This window comes from Corvus cornix, chromosome 3 (genome assembly GCF_000738735.6).
Source record: "Corvus cornix cornix isolate S_Up_H32 chromosome 3, ASM73873v5, whole genome shotgun sequence".
Lineage (NCBI taxonomy): Eukaryota > Metazoa > Chordata > Aves > Passeriformes > Corvidae > Corvus > Corvus cornix.
Window position 1 is genome coordinate 61,168,520 of NC_047056.1, and position 17,499 is coordinate 61,186,018.

The window sequence follows — 17,499 nt, forward strand, 5'->3', positions numbered from 1 at the left end:
AGATTTTCACCATTTTTAGGAGAACTATAAATAGAGACAAGATAAAGGATGAGAAATACTATCCACTATAAAAAAAATATTCCTGATAACTGGGATAACTGATTACATTTTTACAGGCTGTGAGCAGGAATCCTCTATACTTCTCATTATTAATAATGAACAAGTTATGTGTGTGGTACTCTCCCAAATGCTCATAGAAAGTTTCATTTTCATTAGTAATTTTCCTTTGTTGTCTTTCCCTTGTGGTGCTTGGATGTTTATCACCTCAAGGCGTCCATGTGACAAAAGCAGAGTTGAAACAAGCAGATCCTGAATCACTGTTATAGAACTGTGTCATATAAAATAAATCTGATACCAACTTTGCAGTATAAAATATTGGTATGTCCTGCTGCAAGGAAGTGTGAATCCGGAATATACTATCCCTTTGTGCAGGTCTATGCAGAATAAGTCTTATTGAAGAGAGTCATTAAATATTATTTGCTTGTTAAATTTTACTGCCTTGGTCAGCGATCTGTGTTGTCACTGACTTGGAGCCAAATTCTTAAACAAGCCTTAGTTACACAGTCAGCTTTGTTCTTGGAAGTTTTGCATTCAAAATTTTGCAAGTTCAGTTGTGGTAAAAGAACTGTTGTTCCCTCTCAGGTTGTTAAACTCAATGGCTCAATTCTGATAGGGAATAAAACCAGGTGATGCAGAAAAAGATGCAACAGTTCCAGAGAGGGACATTATAGTAAAATGTCTTAATTCATAAACAATAACCTTAGACTTAGTTATATAAAGGCTTTGCCATTTTGTTAAGTGATACTATTTCCTAATAAGTACAGATGTTTTAATTATTATAAATATCAAAATACCTTCTTTCTCCCAGTCTGCCCATAGCAGCAACATGTTGTTAATGGACTCAAATGCTATTTATTTGTTAAAAATGTTTTCCCACTCATTTCTTTAGAGAAGCCCTAAGTCCCTATGAAATAAAAGAATAAAAATATGGCTCACACCTAAGAGTTTGAGAAGATAAACAACTGATTAAACTTGGAGGTGCTGTGGGGAAAATAGTGAACTACACTTTTCTTAAACTTTTTGTTCACTTGCACACCTTATTCTCTCCCTTCGTGTGGTCTCCTGCATATCTGCTAACCATATCTGTCAAATTACAACAGTTAGACCTTGGCTGGCCCTATTAACGGTGCACATTTGCACATGGATGCGTACACCTCAGGGAAGGTACCTTTAGTATCTTGCCAACAGGACGTGTATTTTATTTCAATGTCAGTGAAAACAAAACCCAATATATTTCTTTTTCTTTTCAGTTCGAAAGGACATAGTTCATATCCTCTCAGATCTGGATGTTGAGGTCAAGGATATAACAGACTGTTATGATATTGGCTCTTTCCTTCAGCCACTTTCTTTGGAAGATATATTTGAGAGAACAAGCAAAGAATTTCCTATGGTTGCTGAGATAATGGAAGGGCCTTCAGCAAGCCAAAAACCTTATAACTTATTGTCTACAGGGAAAGAGATTGTCATCTATAAAAAGTACCAGGCAGCAAGAGTGCTAGCCTCTGAGATGAGAAGTGATTCCTCCAAAAGACATTTTTTAATCCCTATGAGCTACAAAGGAAAGTTCAAGAGAAGACCTCGGGAGTTTCCAACTGCCTATGACTTAGAGATAGCAAGAAGTGAAAAAGAACAGCTTCATGTGGTAGCAACCAAACCTTTTGTTTCCCTTCATAAAGAACTTTTTTCTGTTTCAGTTGGAGATCAATTTCTAGTTCAGCAGTGCCAGACTAGCGAAGTTCTGTATGAGGGAAGAAAGAAACACATAGATGTTTTAGCTTGTGAGCAAATACTAAGTGATTCATATAAAAAAGTGCTTCTTCCCATGTACATGGAAGGTGGCTTTGTGGAAGTGATTCATGACAAGAAACAGTACCACCTTTCTGAGATTTGCAAAGAATTCCATTTGCCTTTTAATGTCAAAGTGTCCGTGAGGGACCTTTCCATTGAGAAAGATGTCTTGGCTAACGCACCTGGTCTGCAGTTTGAAGAAGAAATCACAGACTCTTACTTGCTGATCAGTAGCGTCAGCAGTCCGATGGAGAGCTGGGAGATTCCAGTGTATCGCTTAAACATGTTGGTCCATTTGCTGAGCAAAGATGTCCAGACAGTTGTACCACCTGTGACTAGGACAATGGTGGAAGAGGTCAGCAAAGAGGAATACTATATGTTACGAAGATATGAAAACCTAACCCTTCATCCACCACCCAGGCCTCCCAAAAAGCCAACAACAGCAGCACCACCCACTTCTGCAGTGCTTAAGCAAGATGTGTCTGATGTACTACAGGCTCCAAAGGTAAGGCATCATGTCTTGTCTTTGTCTTACAATCACAGGTCATGTTCTGTGGGTTTAAAGTCTGCATTTCACTGTTGTATCCTTATGGTATGTACACAGATGGCTCTCACCTCCCTGTAATAGGCAAATTAGCCATTACAGACAAGAATGGCTAGAATCTCCAGTGTGTGTTAATTGATCCATGAAAAACAACGGAACCATGCTGACTCACAGCAGAAATCTTGGCTGTATAATTTTGCATGGATAATCCTTTACTGCACCATTCTAAAAGTGAAGGGAAAGACTTGAAGTGCCTCTATTTAAGTCTTTATTAAGGGGAAGCATATGTTTTCATGAAGTAAAGATAATTTTGCTCAGCTGGAAATGGCAGAATTAAGTTCACAGAGAAACAAGTTGTATAGAAATTTTTGAATTTTGAATTGTTTTGCACTTACCCAAGTGGGAAATAGGTTTGCAATGAAATTTTTTTAAAAGGCATGTCTTTTAGAATAGCACTTGATGTTAAGAAAGAAGTGTCCCTTCTAGGCTGATTTTCTTCATATTTAACCTAAGACAATGCATTTGTTCATTAATGTTTGTGTTGGGTCTGGTTAAAGTGGAGTTGATTTTCTTCACACCAGCCAGTAAGGTATTTTTTTGATTTTTCACTTAATCAGGGTTCATAACCAATCTGTCTTTTGGCTATTTCACAACCAGGCACTCACAGTGTCAAGGCCATCTTGATTTCCCAGGCTTCCCCAAGGAAGTTGGCTGGGGTTGGGTAAGAGATTGGGAAGGGGCACAGATGGGGGAGCTGACCCCAGCTGACCAAAGGGATATTCCATGACACAATACCATGTTCAGCAATAAAAACTGAGGGGGTGATTTTCCTAGGAAGGCAGCCATAACTCAGAGACTGGGCAGATATCAGTCTGCTTGTGGGAAATGGTGAGTGGGCACCTTTGCATCACTGTTTTGGGTTTTTTTCCCTCTTTCCTTAATTTTTTAAACCATCTTTATCTGAACCCATGAGTTTTCTGGCTTTTGCTCTTACTATTCTCTCTCCTGATGAGATCATCATCCTGATGTCAGGATGGAGTGAGCAAGTACCTGGATGGGTGCTCAGCTTCTGGCTGGGGTCAACCCACCACTATCTTCTTGCACATATTGAAAGAATTGAAGGTCCATTGATGGACTTTAATGAGAGAGACAGTTTAGGAGATTTTTAACTTAGGTTGCAGTTGTCCTCACGTGCAAATACAAATTCTCTGCAGGTGAAGAGGGAAAATATCAGAAATACTTCCAGATCTCTGTGTTGTGGTTGCTATGCTATGTGCTATGCTTTAAATGCAACATAACTCATATAATTGTATCTTGGGGGATTCAGAGGAAGTCCTTTTTTTGTGCATTGGTATGAGACTAAAGTTGAATTGTAGTCACTCTGAAAGGGCAGCATTTGTGAGTACCTCTCTTTGCCTGCTGGAGGTGTTCCTCCTCTCATTCTCCAATTCCAAGACCACATGCAGGTCCGAAGCTCCATATAGATCCTGGGAGATGGTTACAACAGACTATAGGAGAAGTGAATAGATGAGGTTGTTCGCTCAGATAAAGGTACTACAACAAAATATGTGACATTTTCTTCGGTCCTTACTACAGAAATGTCTTTTTTTCTAATTTTTATGATGAACGTTGTTGCAGCTTAAACAAGACATCCTGTTGTGCAAGGCAGGATACATGAGAAACTTGTCCATGGAGCTACCAGGCAAGCAATCACCCTGGTACTGGCCCGGGCTACAGACCTAGGGGAAAATTCCCTAAAGCTGTGTTTCTGGTCAACCTGTACCCTTGTCAGGAGGACTCAGACCTCCTGCAGTTACTGATGGCTGTGTATGAAGAAAAGCAGATGGATGCCAGATCAGGTTCATGCAGAAGTTAATGTTTTCCTAAAGTGAGGTGAGAGCCGTAAAGGCACAAGTGGGATGAGCTGAGGTTCCTTTGCACATTCATGAGTGAGAACTACCTTAGACTGCAGCTGTTCAGACAAAGGAGATCATTTAAACACTGTTCCAGAAGATCCTTTTAAATTTTGGGGTGGCGGGGGGTAGTTGCTTGTTATAAATAAGTAATAAACTGCAGTCAGAATGCTTGGAGTTATGCATATTTGTTAATCTCCTCCCCTGGGAAGGTGAAAAAAGTAGAGATCCCTTATTCACTAGATTAAACATCCTGAGGTGAAACATATTGTGTTTAAAGTCACACAGAATGCATTATCTTTTCTATCCTGAGCACCACGAGTCCTCTGAGCAGACGTGGATGCTAGCAGTGCCTTGGCCCCTCTACAGTGCTAGGGGAGATTGTGTTTCCTTTGACATGTATCAGGAGTGTCTAAGGGTTCAGAAAATTGGAAACTGTGCCAAACTGATAAATAGCCATAAATTGCATATTTTCTGACTATGCATAGGCTTATTTGCATAAATAACAGATGAGCATCCTAATGAGCTGAACTTAAGCCTGACAAGGTGGCAGCCTGGGATAAGCTTTAGTGCTGCATGAGTTGCCACGCTCCTCCTGCATGCAGCTCCCTGCCTGGTGCTTAGAGAGCTCTGGCTGCTTGCTGGAGGGTGGTGAATGGCTTCCACGCACAGCAGTTGGGAAACTCTTCTTGGTTTGGAGCCCCAGGATAAAATGCTGCTGCTGCATAAGATCTGTCTGGCTTTTGCCAGTACCTGAGGATTATCTGCAAGGGTGGGTCACCTTTAGCTACAACTTGTGCTTTGATCACCTCAGCTCGCAGCAAGGCTGTGATGGCAGAGAGGCTCCAGCTGTCTCTTCCTGCTGTTCTCTGACCTTGGTAAGGGAACACTGGGCCCAGGGAGCAGGACTGCATGCTTCACTGCGTGCTTTTGGTCATGTGAGTCACTGGATTGTATGAGATTGGCATCCAGCATGAACTGGAACCTCAGATGAGTGTGAGAACTGCCTCTGCTTGTGTGCAAGGTGTAATGTTGCAGAGACATGGATGTTTGCACAGTTCAGCAAAGTCCAGAGACAGCAAATGAATTCTCAAACATGGTACAGCTGCATTAACCAAGCACTCTGCCCAGTCTCTTCACGGGGCTAATTAAGTTGGCTTGACTCCTGCTGATACAGCTTTCACTTCCAGAACCTGGGGATCGCTCCTTTCCCCTCCACAGTACAGCCTAGACTTTCCCTTTCCCTCTCATATGAACATTTTGTTTGGGTAAGAAACATGCAGACCACATATGTTTGCAATTTTGTATTACTTGCTAATTCAATTTAAAAAGACAAACCCCAAGACGATAAGTGTGAACTAAACAAATGAAAAAAAATAGCTTGTATTGAATAATGACATTAATCTGATACTTCATACAGCAGATATCTATCTAATATTAATAGCAGATAGCAGATATTTATTCAATAGCCAATACCTCTACCCACAAGCACCCCAGCTGAGGACAGGAATGACATAACAACTTGTACTGTTTGTCTCATGGTAAAATGTATTATAAAATTCACCAGAAATCTAGATTTTCTTTGCTAGAATAATTGGAATGAATTTCAGAAGGGGTTCTAACTGATATATAGAATTAAATGGTCACGCAGTTTCTGATTTGTGAGCTTATCTAGAAAGTGAGAATGACCTAATAAAACCCTAGAAGTTAATGCTACTGATTTGAGAATGGAGCATCTCACCCTCTTGCTTAGTTGTTCCTGGAGAGAGGTTCCTGTGGGAGTACTCAGTCAGGACCTCACCTTCTTGAAATGAAATTTCATTTAAAGGGAACAACCCAGATGTGTCTGTTCTTTCCATGCCTTAGAAATACCACTGCAAATATAACAAACCAAATTTTAACTTAGTAACTCCCTTAAAAATAGTTTTCTAAAATTTCCTTTTTTACCTGCTAGGAAACCTTCTGTTTCCTCCCCTTCAAGAGGATTCAGGAAGCAAGAGTTTTCCAGCTTTCTTTTTGCCTATCAGTTCAAGGAGTAAATATCCTACACATTTAAGAATGTGCTAATCTATGTCCCTCAATTTTCAATTGCATTCAATTGAAACAAACAAAGAGTCCACACCAAATATTGCTAAATGCGATCTTAATCAATGGATGGAAAGCCACAATTTTTTCCTCGTACTCCTAACACCATAAGGGCACTAGAGGCACAGCTTAAGGGACAAAAAAGGCAGCGTTTCATTCCTGATAGGTAGTAAGAGAGGTTAGCTCCATCCAATGCTATTTTCAGTGGTCTGTTTAGTCGTGTATCTAACCTGAACAGTAGAATCAGCAAAATACTCACAAGCTGGATTGATGCTAAATACCATTATGACTGTGGAACTGGAAAAGTAGTCACAGCCTCATCTCACATCTCACATCTGCTCATCTCTGGCAAGAAAGCTGAGAGAATTCCAGCCAGGGAAACTGGAATTTAATAAAGTGGGAGCATCGGGGCGTGATAGTTTAACGTCATTTTGTGCTAAGGTCCATTATCCTTTCAGAAGTCATTACAGTGTTAAGATATCAGGAACTTTCTTGCTTTCTTGCTTTTTATTTCAAAATTAAAATGAGAGAAAAATTATCACTTCCATCTGGCTTTGCAGTTCTACAAACTGAGCTATCGAAATCTGCCATTAACATATTTATCGCATCTGTCTTCACAGCAAAATGAAGACTTATCTGGAATTAAGTTGATAAGACATAAGCTGCATTTCTCAGCAAATGAGTTTTCCTGTATTGTCTCCTTTCCTTCTTCATAACTATTTCTTTTCTGCTTCCAGAGCATTTTTCACATTTTTGGGTCCATTATAGAGTAGATTTAACACAAATATTTCTGCTGTGTAGCAAGAAACTAACCTTCCTAAACAAAAGCATATTAGAAAATACACACTAGGCAGCCAGGAAGGAATAGGTAAGAACAGACTTCAGGAATTAACAATCTTTTGGCTCTGGAAATGAGGAAGAAAAAAGAGGTTCATTAGCAGATGCAGAAATGTGCATATGCAAATGTAAGGAGGAGGGTTTCTCTCTGACAGGTGTGGCATTGTGGCTGCTGATGCTGCACCTGTGCTTCCTCTTCCTCTCTTTTTTCTCTGTCCCTACTGAAGAGGATGTTTCCCACTCCCTGGAATCTCATTTTTCGTCATCTATTTCCCCTTCCTTCCCCACATTTTATCTATTGTTTCTCCCTGCATTTTCCAGTAGCTCTGTAAGTCTCCAATAAATAACATGTGAAGGCTGAAAGTACAGCTCTACAAACTGAGGACCACCCCACACTGTCATTGTGGCCAATTTCATAAAGTGTCTCAAAATCCCATCCCCACCACAGCCTCACTTGGTGAATCAGGCCCCAATTCCCTCCAAGTCCTTGTGCTGCAGCTTCTTGCTTCTCTGAGCATCTTTTATGCACTGTGCCATGGGTTCCTTTTCCTCCTAAAACCCATCCTGTGACACACATGCCTGATTTCCCCCAGACCCATGTGTTTGGGTCCCCCCAAGCCACATTTTTCTTGTGCCCTTCACCCCCCCAACCTATATGACATTGTTCCCCAGTCCCCTGTACTGCTTCCAACAAGCTTGCCTTTTCCTATTCCTTGTTTCTTCCCAACATGTCTCCACTGCTTGCTCTTCTCTCATGCAGTGAGCTGAAGCCAAGGTCACAGGCATTAAGGAGTGGGAGCTCCAGGGACATCTAAAGCTACACACAGGCTTTTGTTGCCTTTCCCAGCAGCACGTATTCCAAACCTCAGCACAGCATCAGTCTCCAGCTAGGATCTTAGGGGAAGGCTGGAGCAGGGTGTAGGTGCTGACAAGAGTCAAGGAGTTTAATTTTCTTGTTGTCTGGACAGTCCAAGTTGAAGGATTTTGTATTGATGCTCTGTTGCAGAGATCCTTATGGCTGTGTTCAGATCTGGGGGCCTGTGACCATTTTCTGGAAAGCCTATCCTCATCCTGATACCATGCTGGGGTGAAGTCTACACATGTGCCACCCCACTTCACACCCTGGGTTTCTCCGCAGAAGAAACCAAGCAATGCTGGCTGGAGACCAGGACTGCTCAGTACCCTATGGGCTCTGCATGAGCCAATAGGAAGGAGTTAGAGGAAATGGAAACCCTAAAGTCCCAGCTAATAAATGGCTGGAGTTTTCCTGATATTCTCCATATCCTCTTTTTCTTTTAAACAATACTAAAAGCTTAAAATTTCCACAGAGAATCATCAAGTCAGCAGTAGGCACTTATTGTGGTTTGATGTTCGTCTCAAAACCGAAATACAGTAGGGAAGATAGCAGTGTGCCTGCCAGAAGGACACGCAGTACATAATTGCCTGCAGAAACAGCAGGGCAATCTGAGGTCTGAGTCTCATTGCAGAAAGGCATTAATGCTACAGGAAATGCTGATATAGCACGTGGAATTAAGGAAGGTACAGGTGAACATTTGGATATGCTGACTGATGAAAATGCCAACTTGTTAAAAGCAAATTGCTTAATTTAGAGCTATAAATGAATTACTTGGAGAACAAAGGGAAAAGAAATATAAAAATAAAGAGGATGCCCAGAAGAAATAAAAAATTGAACCACATGAAAATATAGAACCCTTGATAAGAAGGAAAATCCTGAACAGAGTGTGTGACCAAAAGCCATTGATGTCAGTAAGGCAAGAATTGGCTGGCACATTTTTTTCCTGTCTCACAAAAAGTACATAACATGATAAAACACGTAGCATAACAAAATCATATAATTATGTATAATTATGAAGCAGGACAAACAAAGTAGAATAAATCTAAAATTCAAGGAACAACTGCAGCAGAATAACTCTCCAAAAATAGAATTTGGGGAGTGGGGACACAGAAATGTCTTTTTTTCTCAACTGCCATTCCAAGAAGCCTGTCTTCCCACAAAGCTGTTCTGCAGGCTGAATTTTACTATTTGCCCGTCTCCTCACAGCAAGAAAATTGGAAAATTAAGTTTGTGGATAGGTAGCTGTTGAAGCACTACCTGTTATGGACTGTATTTTGATCTGTTTGGAAGTCACTAAAGAGTTTTCCAGTTTAAAATGGCCAGAGATAATCTCTACCACAGCGAATTTCCAGCAGGAAGCACAGTCCTCATACTCCTGCCATGCCCGTCTGCAGCAGTGGCAGTGACCCGCCAGGCAGCTCCCAAGGATCCCACAGAACCTGCTGCCAGAACTCAGGGCAGCTCCCAGGCTCTCTGACTCCATCCCTGCCCAAACACCTTCAGGAACTTTTCTGGGCTCTGAAGGCCACCTGGCATGGGGTGGCTGGTGTCCCTGCTAGTAACCCTTCCAGTCTCCTCATTTGTGGGAGTGGACCTTGGTGTGCTCTGACCCCCAAATCATGCTGTGGAACTGTGTGGGAAAGAGCTAATTGGCACAGGTTGAAATCAAAGTCCAGGGTTGTTTTCCAGGCACTGTGTAATCAACTAGTGTTGATATAGTCACTGCTAAAAAAAGATGGGAAAAAAAAAGAAAAATAAGGAGCTTTGCCAAAATCACTTAAGTGTTATATGTGGTCAGTGTAAGAGACAGCACTGACATTGCCCATTCACATTATGCATTCTTTCATATAGTTCAAGCTTTGGCAGTCCTGTCAGCTGAGCATTATGCAAGTGAAAACATCCCAGAAGGTTGGGATTATGCTTTGAAATATATGCCCCACGAAAAGAAATGAGAAAGTTGCTGTCAGTGTGACAGCCAGGTCACATCCTTAAAGACCTGTAGCCATGGTTCATGGTTTCCAGAGAGTCCTTGCAGTGAGGAATTGAGTGATTATCAAGAAACAGAGAGCTGTGGAGAGACTCATCAAATCTATTAAAACTTGTGATGACCATCCAAGCCCTGGGCTTTCCCTCTTTACTTTTTGAATATGACAGTCCATAGACATGGCATAAAAAACCATTATGAGGGAGCTTTTAAGGGCTAAAAACCAATGTACTTATTGTTTCTACCACAAAAAATTAATTTTTCTTCTTTATGCATAGAGGTGTATAATTTATGAGTTTTTCAAGGTATTTAAAACATTATGGTCTTGTTTTGCCTCAGAACATGAAAGAATTTTACTAGTAAATGATTGTCATGGCAGTATATTTTGATGCAGTGGTTCAGTTTTTCTTTTCTTTTATCTCTTTTTAATACAGAATAACAAGGGGATTGAAGAGCTACTGGGTATCCAAGCCTGTTGTTATTCCTGTAGTGCCACTGAAAAACCAGAGCAGTGATCCCAGGCTTGCAGTGACTGTAGGCAGTGGCTTGTGCCAGTGATCCACCTGAACTAGTGTGATGGAGTCTAAGTAGAGGGTCACTTAATAAGAGTCACTAACAAAAAAAAAGGGAAAAAACGCTCTTTGCTAGTTTGTGGCATGCCGTAGACCACCCTGATGGACAACATTGGTGACGAACTCTGCTTAGACTCCGCTCTAGTTTGGATTCTCAATTACCTAGAATTGAAATCTGGTTAATAAACCAGGATAAAGCTATTCCCAAAGCATCACTTTTAAACTTTAAATTTAAGAGTCTTTGAAAAAGTAAATAATATTTTATGTGTGGAATGAAGAAACTGTATCTGGAAGCTACTTTTAGGGACCCATCCATCTGTTTTGCATAAGTGGTGAATGCATGTTCTGGAGTATTAATTAGGAAAAAGTGGTTGAGTTTGCTTGTGAATTACCGTCATTTGAAGGGAAATGTGCCAAGCAATTGAACAGTAGCTCTACAAGAAAATTCTGGCCATGAGGAGTGGGGTTCACAGGAGCTCAGGAGGTTTGGTTTACACTGCCACTTCTGTCAAATGCTACTTCAGTGACTACAGGCAAATCACATAAATATCATTGCTTCCAAATACATGAAGAAACTGCAAGGTGTGAAGAGGGAGTGTGGATTTACAGCTCATTAGTTACTTTATATGGATGCTTAAAGCTCAGGTAAATGCAAGATACATTGCCTCACTTTCAATAAGGGTCAGAGCTAGCTCACATTTACTCTGGAGCAATAACCACACAGACAGTTGCCATGGAGTGTTAAATGAGCTGTAAATCCATGCTCATTTACTAGGTGGCAACTTGTTCACGTAGCTGTCTCCTCTGTCTGTGAAATGGGACACGATGCTTCATTTTCCCATCTTGGATATTTGTACACACAAGCATGATTTTTCTGTGTATGCAGCATTTTGTGCATTGGCTACTGCAATAGGAACAACAGTAACAACATAAAAATAGTATCAGCAATGTGATTACTGGACATTAGCACACTTTAGCCTTGTTTAAAAGTTTTTAGCTAGAAGTTAATCTACAAAAGAGGTGAAAAAAGCAAGTGACAGTTGTCTAGGATAGATGGATTCTGAAGTGTGTGTATTTGAAAGAGGAAGAAACAAGGAAGAATAACTTAAGAACTTATACCATAGGAAGGTGTTAACCCTGAGGCTCACTAACACCTTTGAGAGATCAGTATTTTGTTAACCACTTCACAGTTTATTCTAATAGTAGACATTGGTCTTAGTGCTTGTCTTCTGCATCTGCTGTGGTATATCTGGTGTCTTTACCCTTGTCTTCACCTGTTGGCTTCCAGAAGGCAGCAGTTAGTTTTAAGACATAAAGCATTATGGATGGAAAGTCAGACATTTCTTATAATGCCTGCATAAATTTCCCCAGCTTGTGGGACTTTGACAGATGATAACATTAAACTAAGAGCTGCATATTAAAGGTTAGTTTGTGCAAGTACAAATGGTGTCAGCAAGGGAAGAAAATTAGGAAAGAGACCACTACAATACAGGTTAATATATCTATATCTATATCTATATCTTATATTGATACATCATACTTGTATAAAAAGTAGTGGGACATTACTGATGATGTACAAATAAATGCTGGACTAAAAAGTAATTTTTTGAAGTCAACCTGACACATCATTTATACTACTTGCAATGATGGAGCAGCACCTCCGTTTGGGTGGAAGAGCGGATTAAGGAGCTAAGCTAGGAAGGTGAAATTGAGAGCTAGTGAAACAGAAAAACAGAATATCCAGCTACATTCTATCAGCCTGTGAAATGGGATGGGAAAGTAGAATTTATATAGGATGGAGGGAACTGCATTTTTGTTACAAAAGGCTTTTTTGAGGGTGAGGACTTTTCTTTCTAAATATGTTCTTTCCCCCTTGTGAATATCTTAATTCGTAACTGTCCTGCCCTCGTTGTCTCTCATATAAAAATGAAAAGCAGTGTAATGGAAAAAATTCTGCTCTGTTTGAGCCAGCCACACACATACATACATGGAGGTTAACACAAAATATCTGCTCTTTATCTGTTCTTTGCACATCGCTGAATACACAGACCAGAGAGGTCTTGGCTTGCCTCCTACTTTAATTCCATATCATCAACATTTTGTGGTGTGAACACCCAGGCTATCAACCTCCTACACTACTCCCTCTCTGTTCTCATGGTTCCAGCAATAGGAATATGGATGCAAAAACATGGGAGCTAGAAGAAAAACAGAAACCAAATCCTCAGACAGCAGGCTTAGATTTTGCATAAGGCTTTTCATTAGTTTGCATCTTCAGAAAAGACAGAGATAAAATCATCTCATGAAATATTGAAACCACTTCTGCCCATATGAATAGCTGAATGTGAAACATCTTGGTCTACCCTCTGAAACGGAAAATAAACCTTCTTATGAATGTTATGAGTTATTGAATAATAATACGGCAGTAGTCTAATGCTGCTATTGTTGAACCTAAATGAAAAACCTTATTAATCATGGATTTGACAGCTCATTCAGTTATAATAATGTTTCCTGTCAATCCAAGCTCTCATTATAATTGGATCTTACTTAGAAAGGAAGATGCTCCATTGACTGCTCAGATGGAGAAAAATACAGATTTGAAAATGAAAATATCAGCCTGAATTCTGTTTCCAGGGAGCCTGCTTATGCATTTACAAGTTGGATAACACTTTAATCCTTGCTGTGTGTCACATTTGGATGTTACTATAATAAGATTCTCTCACTGACTAGACACCAGCTCTACAGTCATGACAGTGAAAGTGAAAGCAGGAAGAGCAAATGAAACTTCTTGGGGATGCTGGTGTATCATCACCACGACCTAGTTGCAAAGAATTAACTGAAATAGATGGCTTTTCTACATAAAGTAGTGTGTTCAGCTGTGAATTTACAGCTAATTTGGTTTCCTGCATGCCCTCTTTATTGGTTACACAGTTTGCAGAAAGTATTAGATATTTCATGTGGAATTGAGAGGAGATTAAGTTGCTTCAAACCAAGGCAATTTAGTGTGCTGTAGGGGTGTTTACAGAGAGAGTTAGTGGCAAGGAGCTGTAAATTCATTCCCTAACTTACTGCACAATATCTTTACAAACAAAGCCAGAGACAGAACACGCAAAAGCAGATGAGATGGCTATCAAAGCAGATGAATATTCAGGCTGAGACTGAAAGCACTTGGAAAAGCATTTCAGATAAATGTCATTTGGAAGACACTCCGTCTTCTAAAAATCTGTAAATTGCATATTGGAGGTCCCAATTTTGTGGGTGCAACAGAGAGAGGTGCTGCATTCTGAGCAGGTCACAACTCATTGAGGACACAGAAGCCACAGGGTAAGTAAAACTTAGACACAAACTTAAAAAATAAAGGCTTTATAGAAATCCCTTTTCTAGGGCAGCTGAAACATTAACTCCCAGAAGGTGTTCTTGTTCACTGGTAAAGTGGTATGGTTACAATAAATGGGGACTTAGAGTAGCTTTCTAATGATGAATGTGATGTTAACCAGCATAGAGACACCAGACTCTTTTCACTGCTTTGCAGGGCAAGGAGTAAAAAATCTGGTAACATCAGGAATTCCTTTCATGACTGTAAGGGCTTGCTGGTTGTGTGCTTGATCCTACAGCAGACATGCACACTGAAAAACAGCTAAGTAATATTTTAGCCCTGCATGGCTCAACCAGATAAGGCACAGATGGGAGAATATGTTGTAACCCACACCAGAATTTAGTAGCTGTATTGGGACTATATGTTTTCTTCTATTATTTGTCTTTGATCATTGCAACTTAGCACTATCTTTTATTTTGCTTTGTGCCAAGTGGAGACAACTCAAGTCTTCACTGAGATTGCGGTTCCTGAGAGAAATAAGGGCAAGACATGAAAGTGTTACAAATGTAAACAGGAATAAAAATCCAAGGAAAAGTTGAAACTGCTTGTTTTGGGTTTGCTGTTGTGCATTCCTTTTCTATTCACAATAACTGACTGATTTCTCTTCACTGAATGAATAAATAGGAGTCAAGATTTGTTTCAGGTGAAGAGTTGATGTCAGAGAAGATTTCTTGTATTGTTATAAAGCAAAGATCACCCAGTTACAAACAAGCATATATCTCTACAACAACTCATGTAGTGTGAGTTTGTGGAGGTTATGCAAAGGTATGCAAAGTGCCTATTAACATAAAAAGCCCATAAAATTTATCCTGGAACTACGTAATTTGAATGGCGGAATAATAATTCAAAGAATACTTTTCAAAATATATAACTTGATCAGCAGCTGTTGAATCCATAAAATAAATATTTATATTCATGGGATAGTTCTGAAAAGGTCAAGTAGGAGACATTTTAATCCATGTTTTCAATTTGTTGCTATATGTTTAGAGTAATAAATCATAGCAGCTTTCAAAAATAACAAAGGCAACAGTAACATATGGCTCTCAAATGTCTGTGGACTGTAGATTAAACTAATTTGTTTTTCCTGAGCACCTAAACACAATTTCTTTATTTGTTGGTTGTGATCTCTTCCGTAATTACAAAAAGAGATTTGATACCTAATGGCATAAACCATTATGCTAACAACTTCATATTAATGGGACCTTCCAGCTTATTTCAAAAGACACATTGCCAAGTGCTGCCGTCGTATTTTTCATAACTTTATCAAATGTAAATACATTTTCAGATGCACGAATGTAATTTGTATTTGCAATTTTCAGATGCAACTGCAACTTCTCACCCTGTTTGCAGGTACAGCACAATTGTAATAACATGACAGTCTGAGACGCTAATTTGTTGACTTAAAAAATACTTTACAACTGTTTTATGTGCTTATACATTGTATGCACCCCTAACCAAAATGTCGTGCCTGGGTTTCTCTCAGTGCATTGTGTCACTCAGATATAACCACAAAACCTCCTCTCTGGTATGAAGACTCCTGACAGAGCATTTGGATTTTCTAGCTGATGTCAGTCATTAGGCAGTGCTAAACAGTTTCTGAAACCCATCCTATGAGCACACTTTTGACTGCTCTTCTGTTTGCCCAGATCCTCTGCTGCATCTATATTTTGATGCCTGTGTCCTGTCTTAAAATGTCTGGACTGGGATAGATGGACCTCATGGGACATGTGCGGGTGTGGTTCAGGAAATAGAGCTCCATTTGCTTTAATGGAATTGAAATGTCTTCCAAGAAGCGTGAACTTGGAATATTTGTTTGGGAAGAGCAAAACGGCATGCGTGTCTCTCTGGAGCTGGGCCAGCATGCTGCAGTGATGGATGGCCTGGCACAGCACAGCTACCGAGAGGGGTGCCTTTGCTTAGGTAGCCACACTTTAGAAATGTGAGCTACGCCTTTGTGTATAAGTTTCCACTCTGGTCTCTATTCTCAGTGGTGCCTAGAGAGCCAAATAGACACTTTGTGGTTAGCTGAACCACTTTAACTGCATTGTGGAGGTTTCCTGACTGTAATCAGAGCAAGAACATGTGGAGCATGTAGATAGGTACACGTAGTAATGTACATTTTTGTGCCTTGATCTGGAGCTGAACTCCACTGGTGGCATAGCAATTAACCCAAAGTGAATGATAGACATGTTTTTCACAAAAACACTGTGATTAGTGCATTGTGTAAGGAAAGGTTCACCACATTATGGCTGCTCTTACACACAGTGCCCATCAACAGCTCCAGTGAAACCCTGGGGCCATGGATGTGTTGACTTGGTCTCTGCAAATTGTGCAGGTACAAGGTCTGAGGGATGAGGCGCACCCCTGGTCCAGAAGGAAGTGCTTTGGCAAGGAAGGCTGAGGCTTAGGTGTCATCCAGAAACCTACAGCCTAGAGGAAAACCAATATTCTCAGGCAATTGTTTCAGCCCCAGCCTACAAGCTGCTCTAATGTTGGCTTTTTTGGGATCTCCCAGGTATGTAGCATGTGCCAGTCTCTCAGCCTTGTTCAGGAATCTCATAGAGTCTGGAAGTTTGGCTATATGCATATCAAGGATGAAGTTCATTCCTTCATAGGAACAGGCATAAACATAATTTAATATATGAGTCAATCCCCAAGACGGAGGTCTGGGAATCCATACTTTTCTGTTGTGCACATTTCATTCCTACTGAAGCAGAAATATGTTCAGGAAAAAATGTGTAAGTAAACAGGTAATGGAATTTCTTAGTATGGCAGGGAAAATTTTGTTTTTCTCCAACGTGCTTTTCTTTGTAAAACTAAATATTGTCATGCAAATTCCTTCTGGACAAAGAGACAAAGTAAGAATTCAAATGTAAGCTAGTCCTCCTGTTTCCACAGCTCTTGCAATGCCAGTAATTGAAGGGCGCACTCGATTCTGGGATCTGTAACAGAGCCCTGTTTTCATCCACCGCTTTGCTTTTGTAGCATTTTTTTGTAACAGAAACTAGAGGCACAGGTGAGAAGATCCATACATGGTTCAAAGACATAAGAAACACTGACCCCCAAAGGCAACAGTTGCAGCTTTTTTTCTTTTAACCCTTATTTAAAACAGGTTGTGGTTGTTCTGTGGTCGATTCTTTGTTTGATATCTTGAAATTGTGGAAGACTGTCTTTTGCCCTCTGCAAACACACATACACACAATAAGTCACAAAGACAAAAACTGCTTATTTTGACAGTCTAATCCCACAGCATGCCCCATGCCTTTCTTACAAAAAGATGAATAAAGGGGATTTCTGAAGACTTCATCTTTACTGTTGATGAAGATGTGAAGTACCAGCTTGAGTTTTAGAAAAATAAACAATTTCAGTAAGGTTTTAATACCTTTGTTGTGACAAAGAAAAGCTTAATTACATTTGCATGTGGAAAATCCATACACATTTTCAGAAAAGTGTATGATTCGTAGTCCTGCCATAAATTTCGATTCCT

At 40.1% G+C, this 17,499-nt stretch overlaps 1 protein-coding gene across 3 annotated transcripts in view; it reads left to right on the forward strand.

The window, feature by feature from the left end:
• THEMIS (thymocyte selection associated) overlaps positions 1-17,499 on the forward strand; it is an 81,070-nt gene that overhangs the window by 24,218 nt on the left and 39,353 nt on the right. For all 3 annotated transcript variants that reach the window (XM_010402002.4, XM_019286064.3, XM_039567932.1), the window contains one exon: positions 1,311-2,353. In XM_010402002.4, coding sequence (XP_010400304.2) covers positions 1,311-2,353 — 1,043 coding nt within the window. The remainder of the gene's footprint in view (positions 1-1,310; positions 2,354-17,499) is intronic.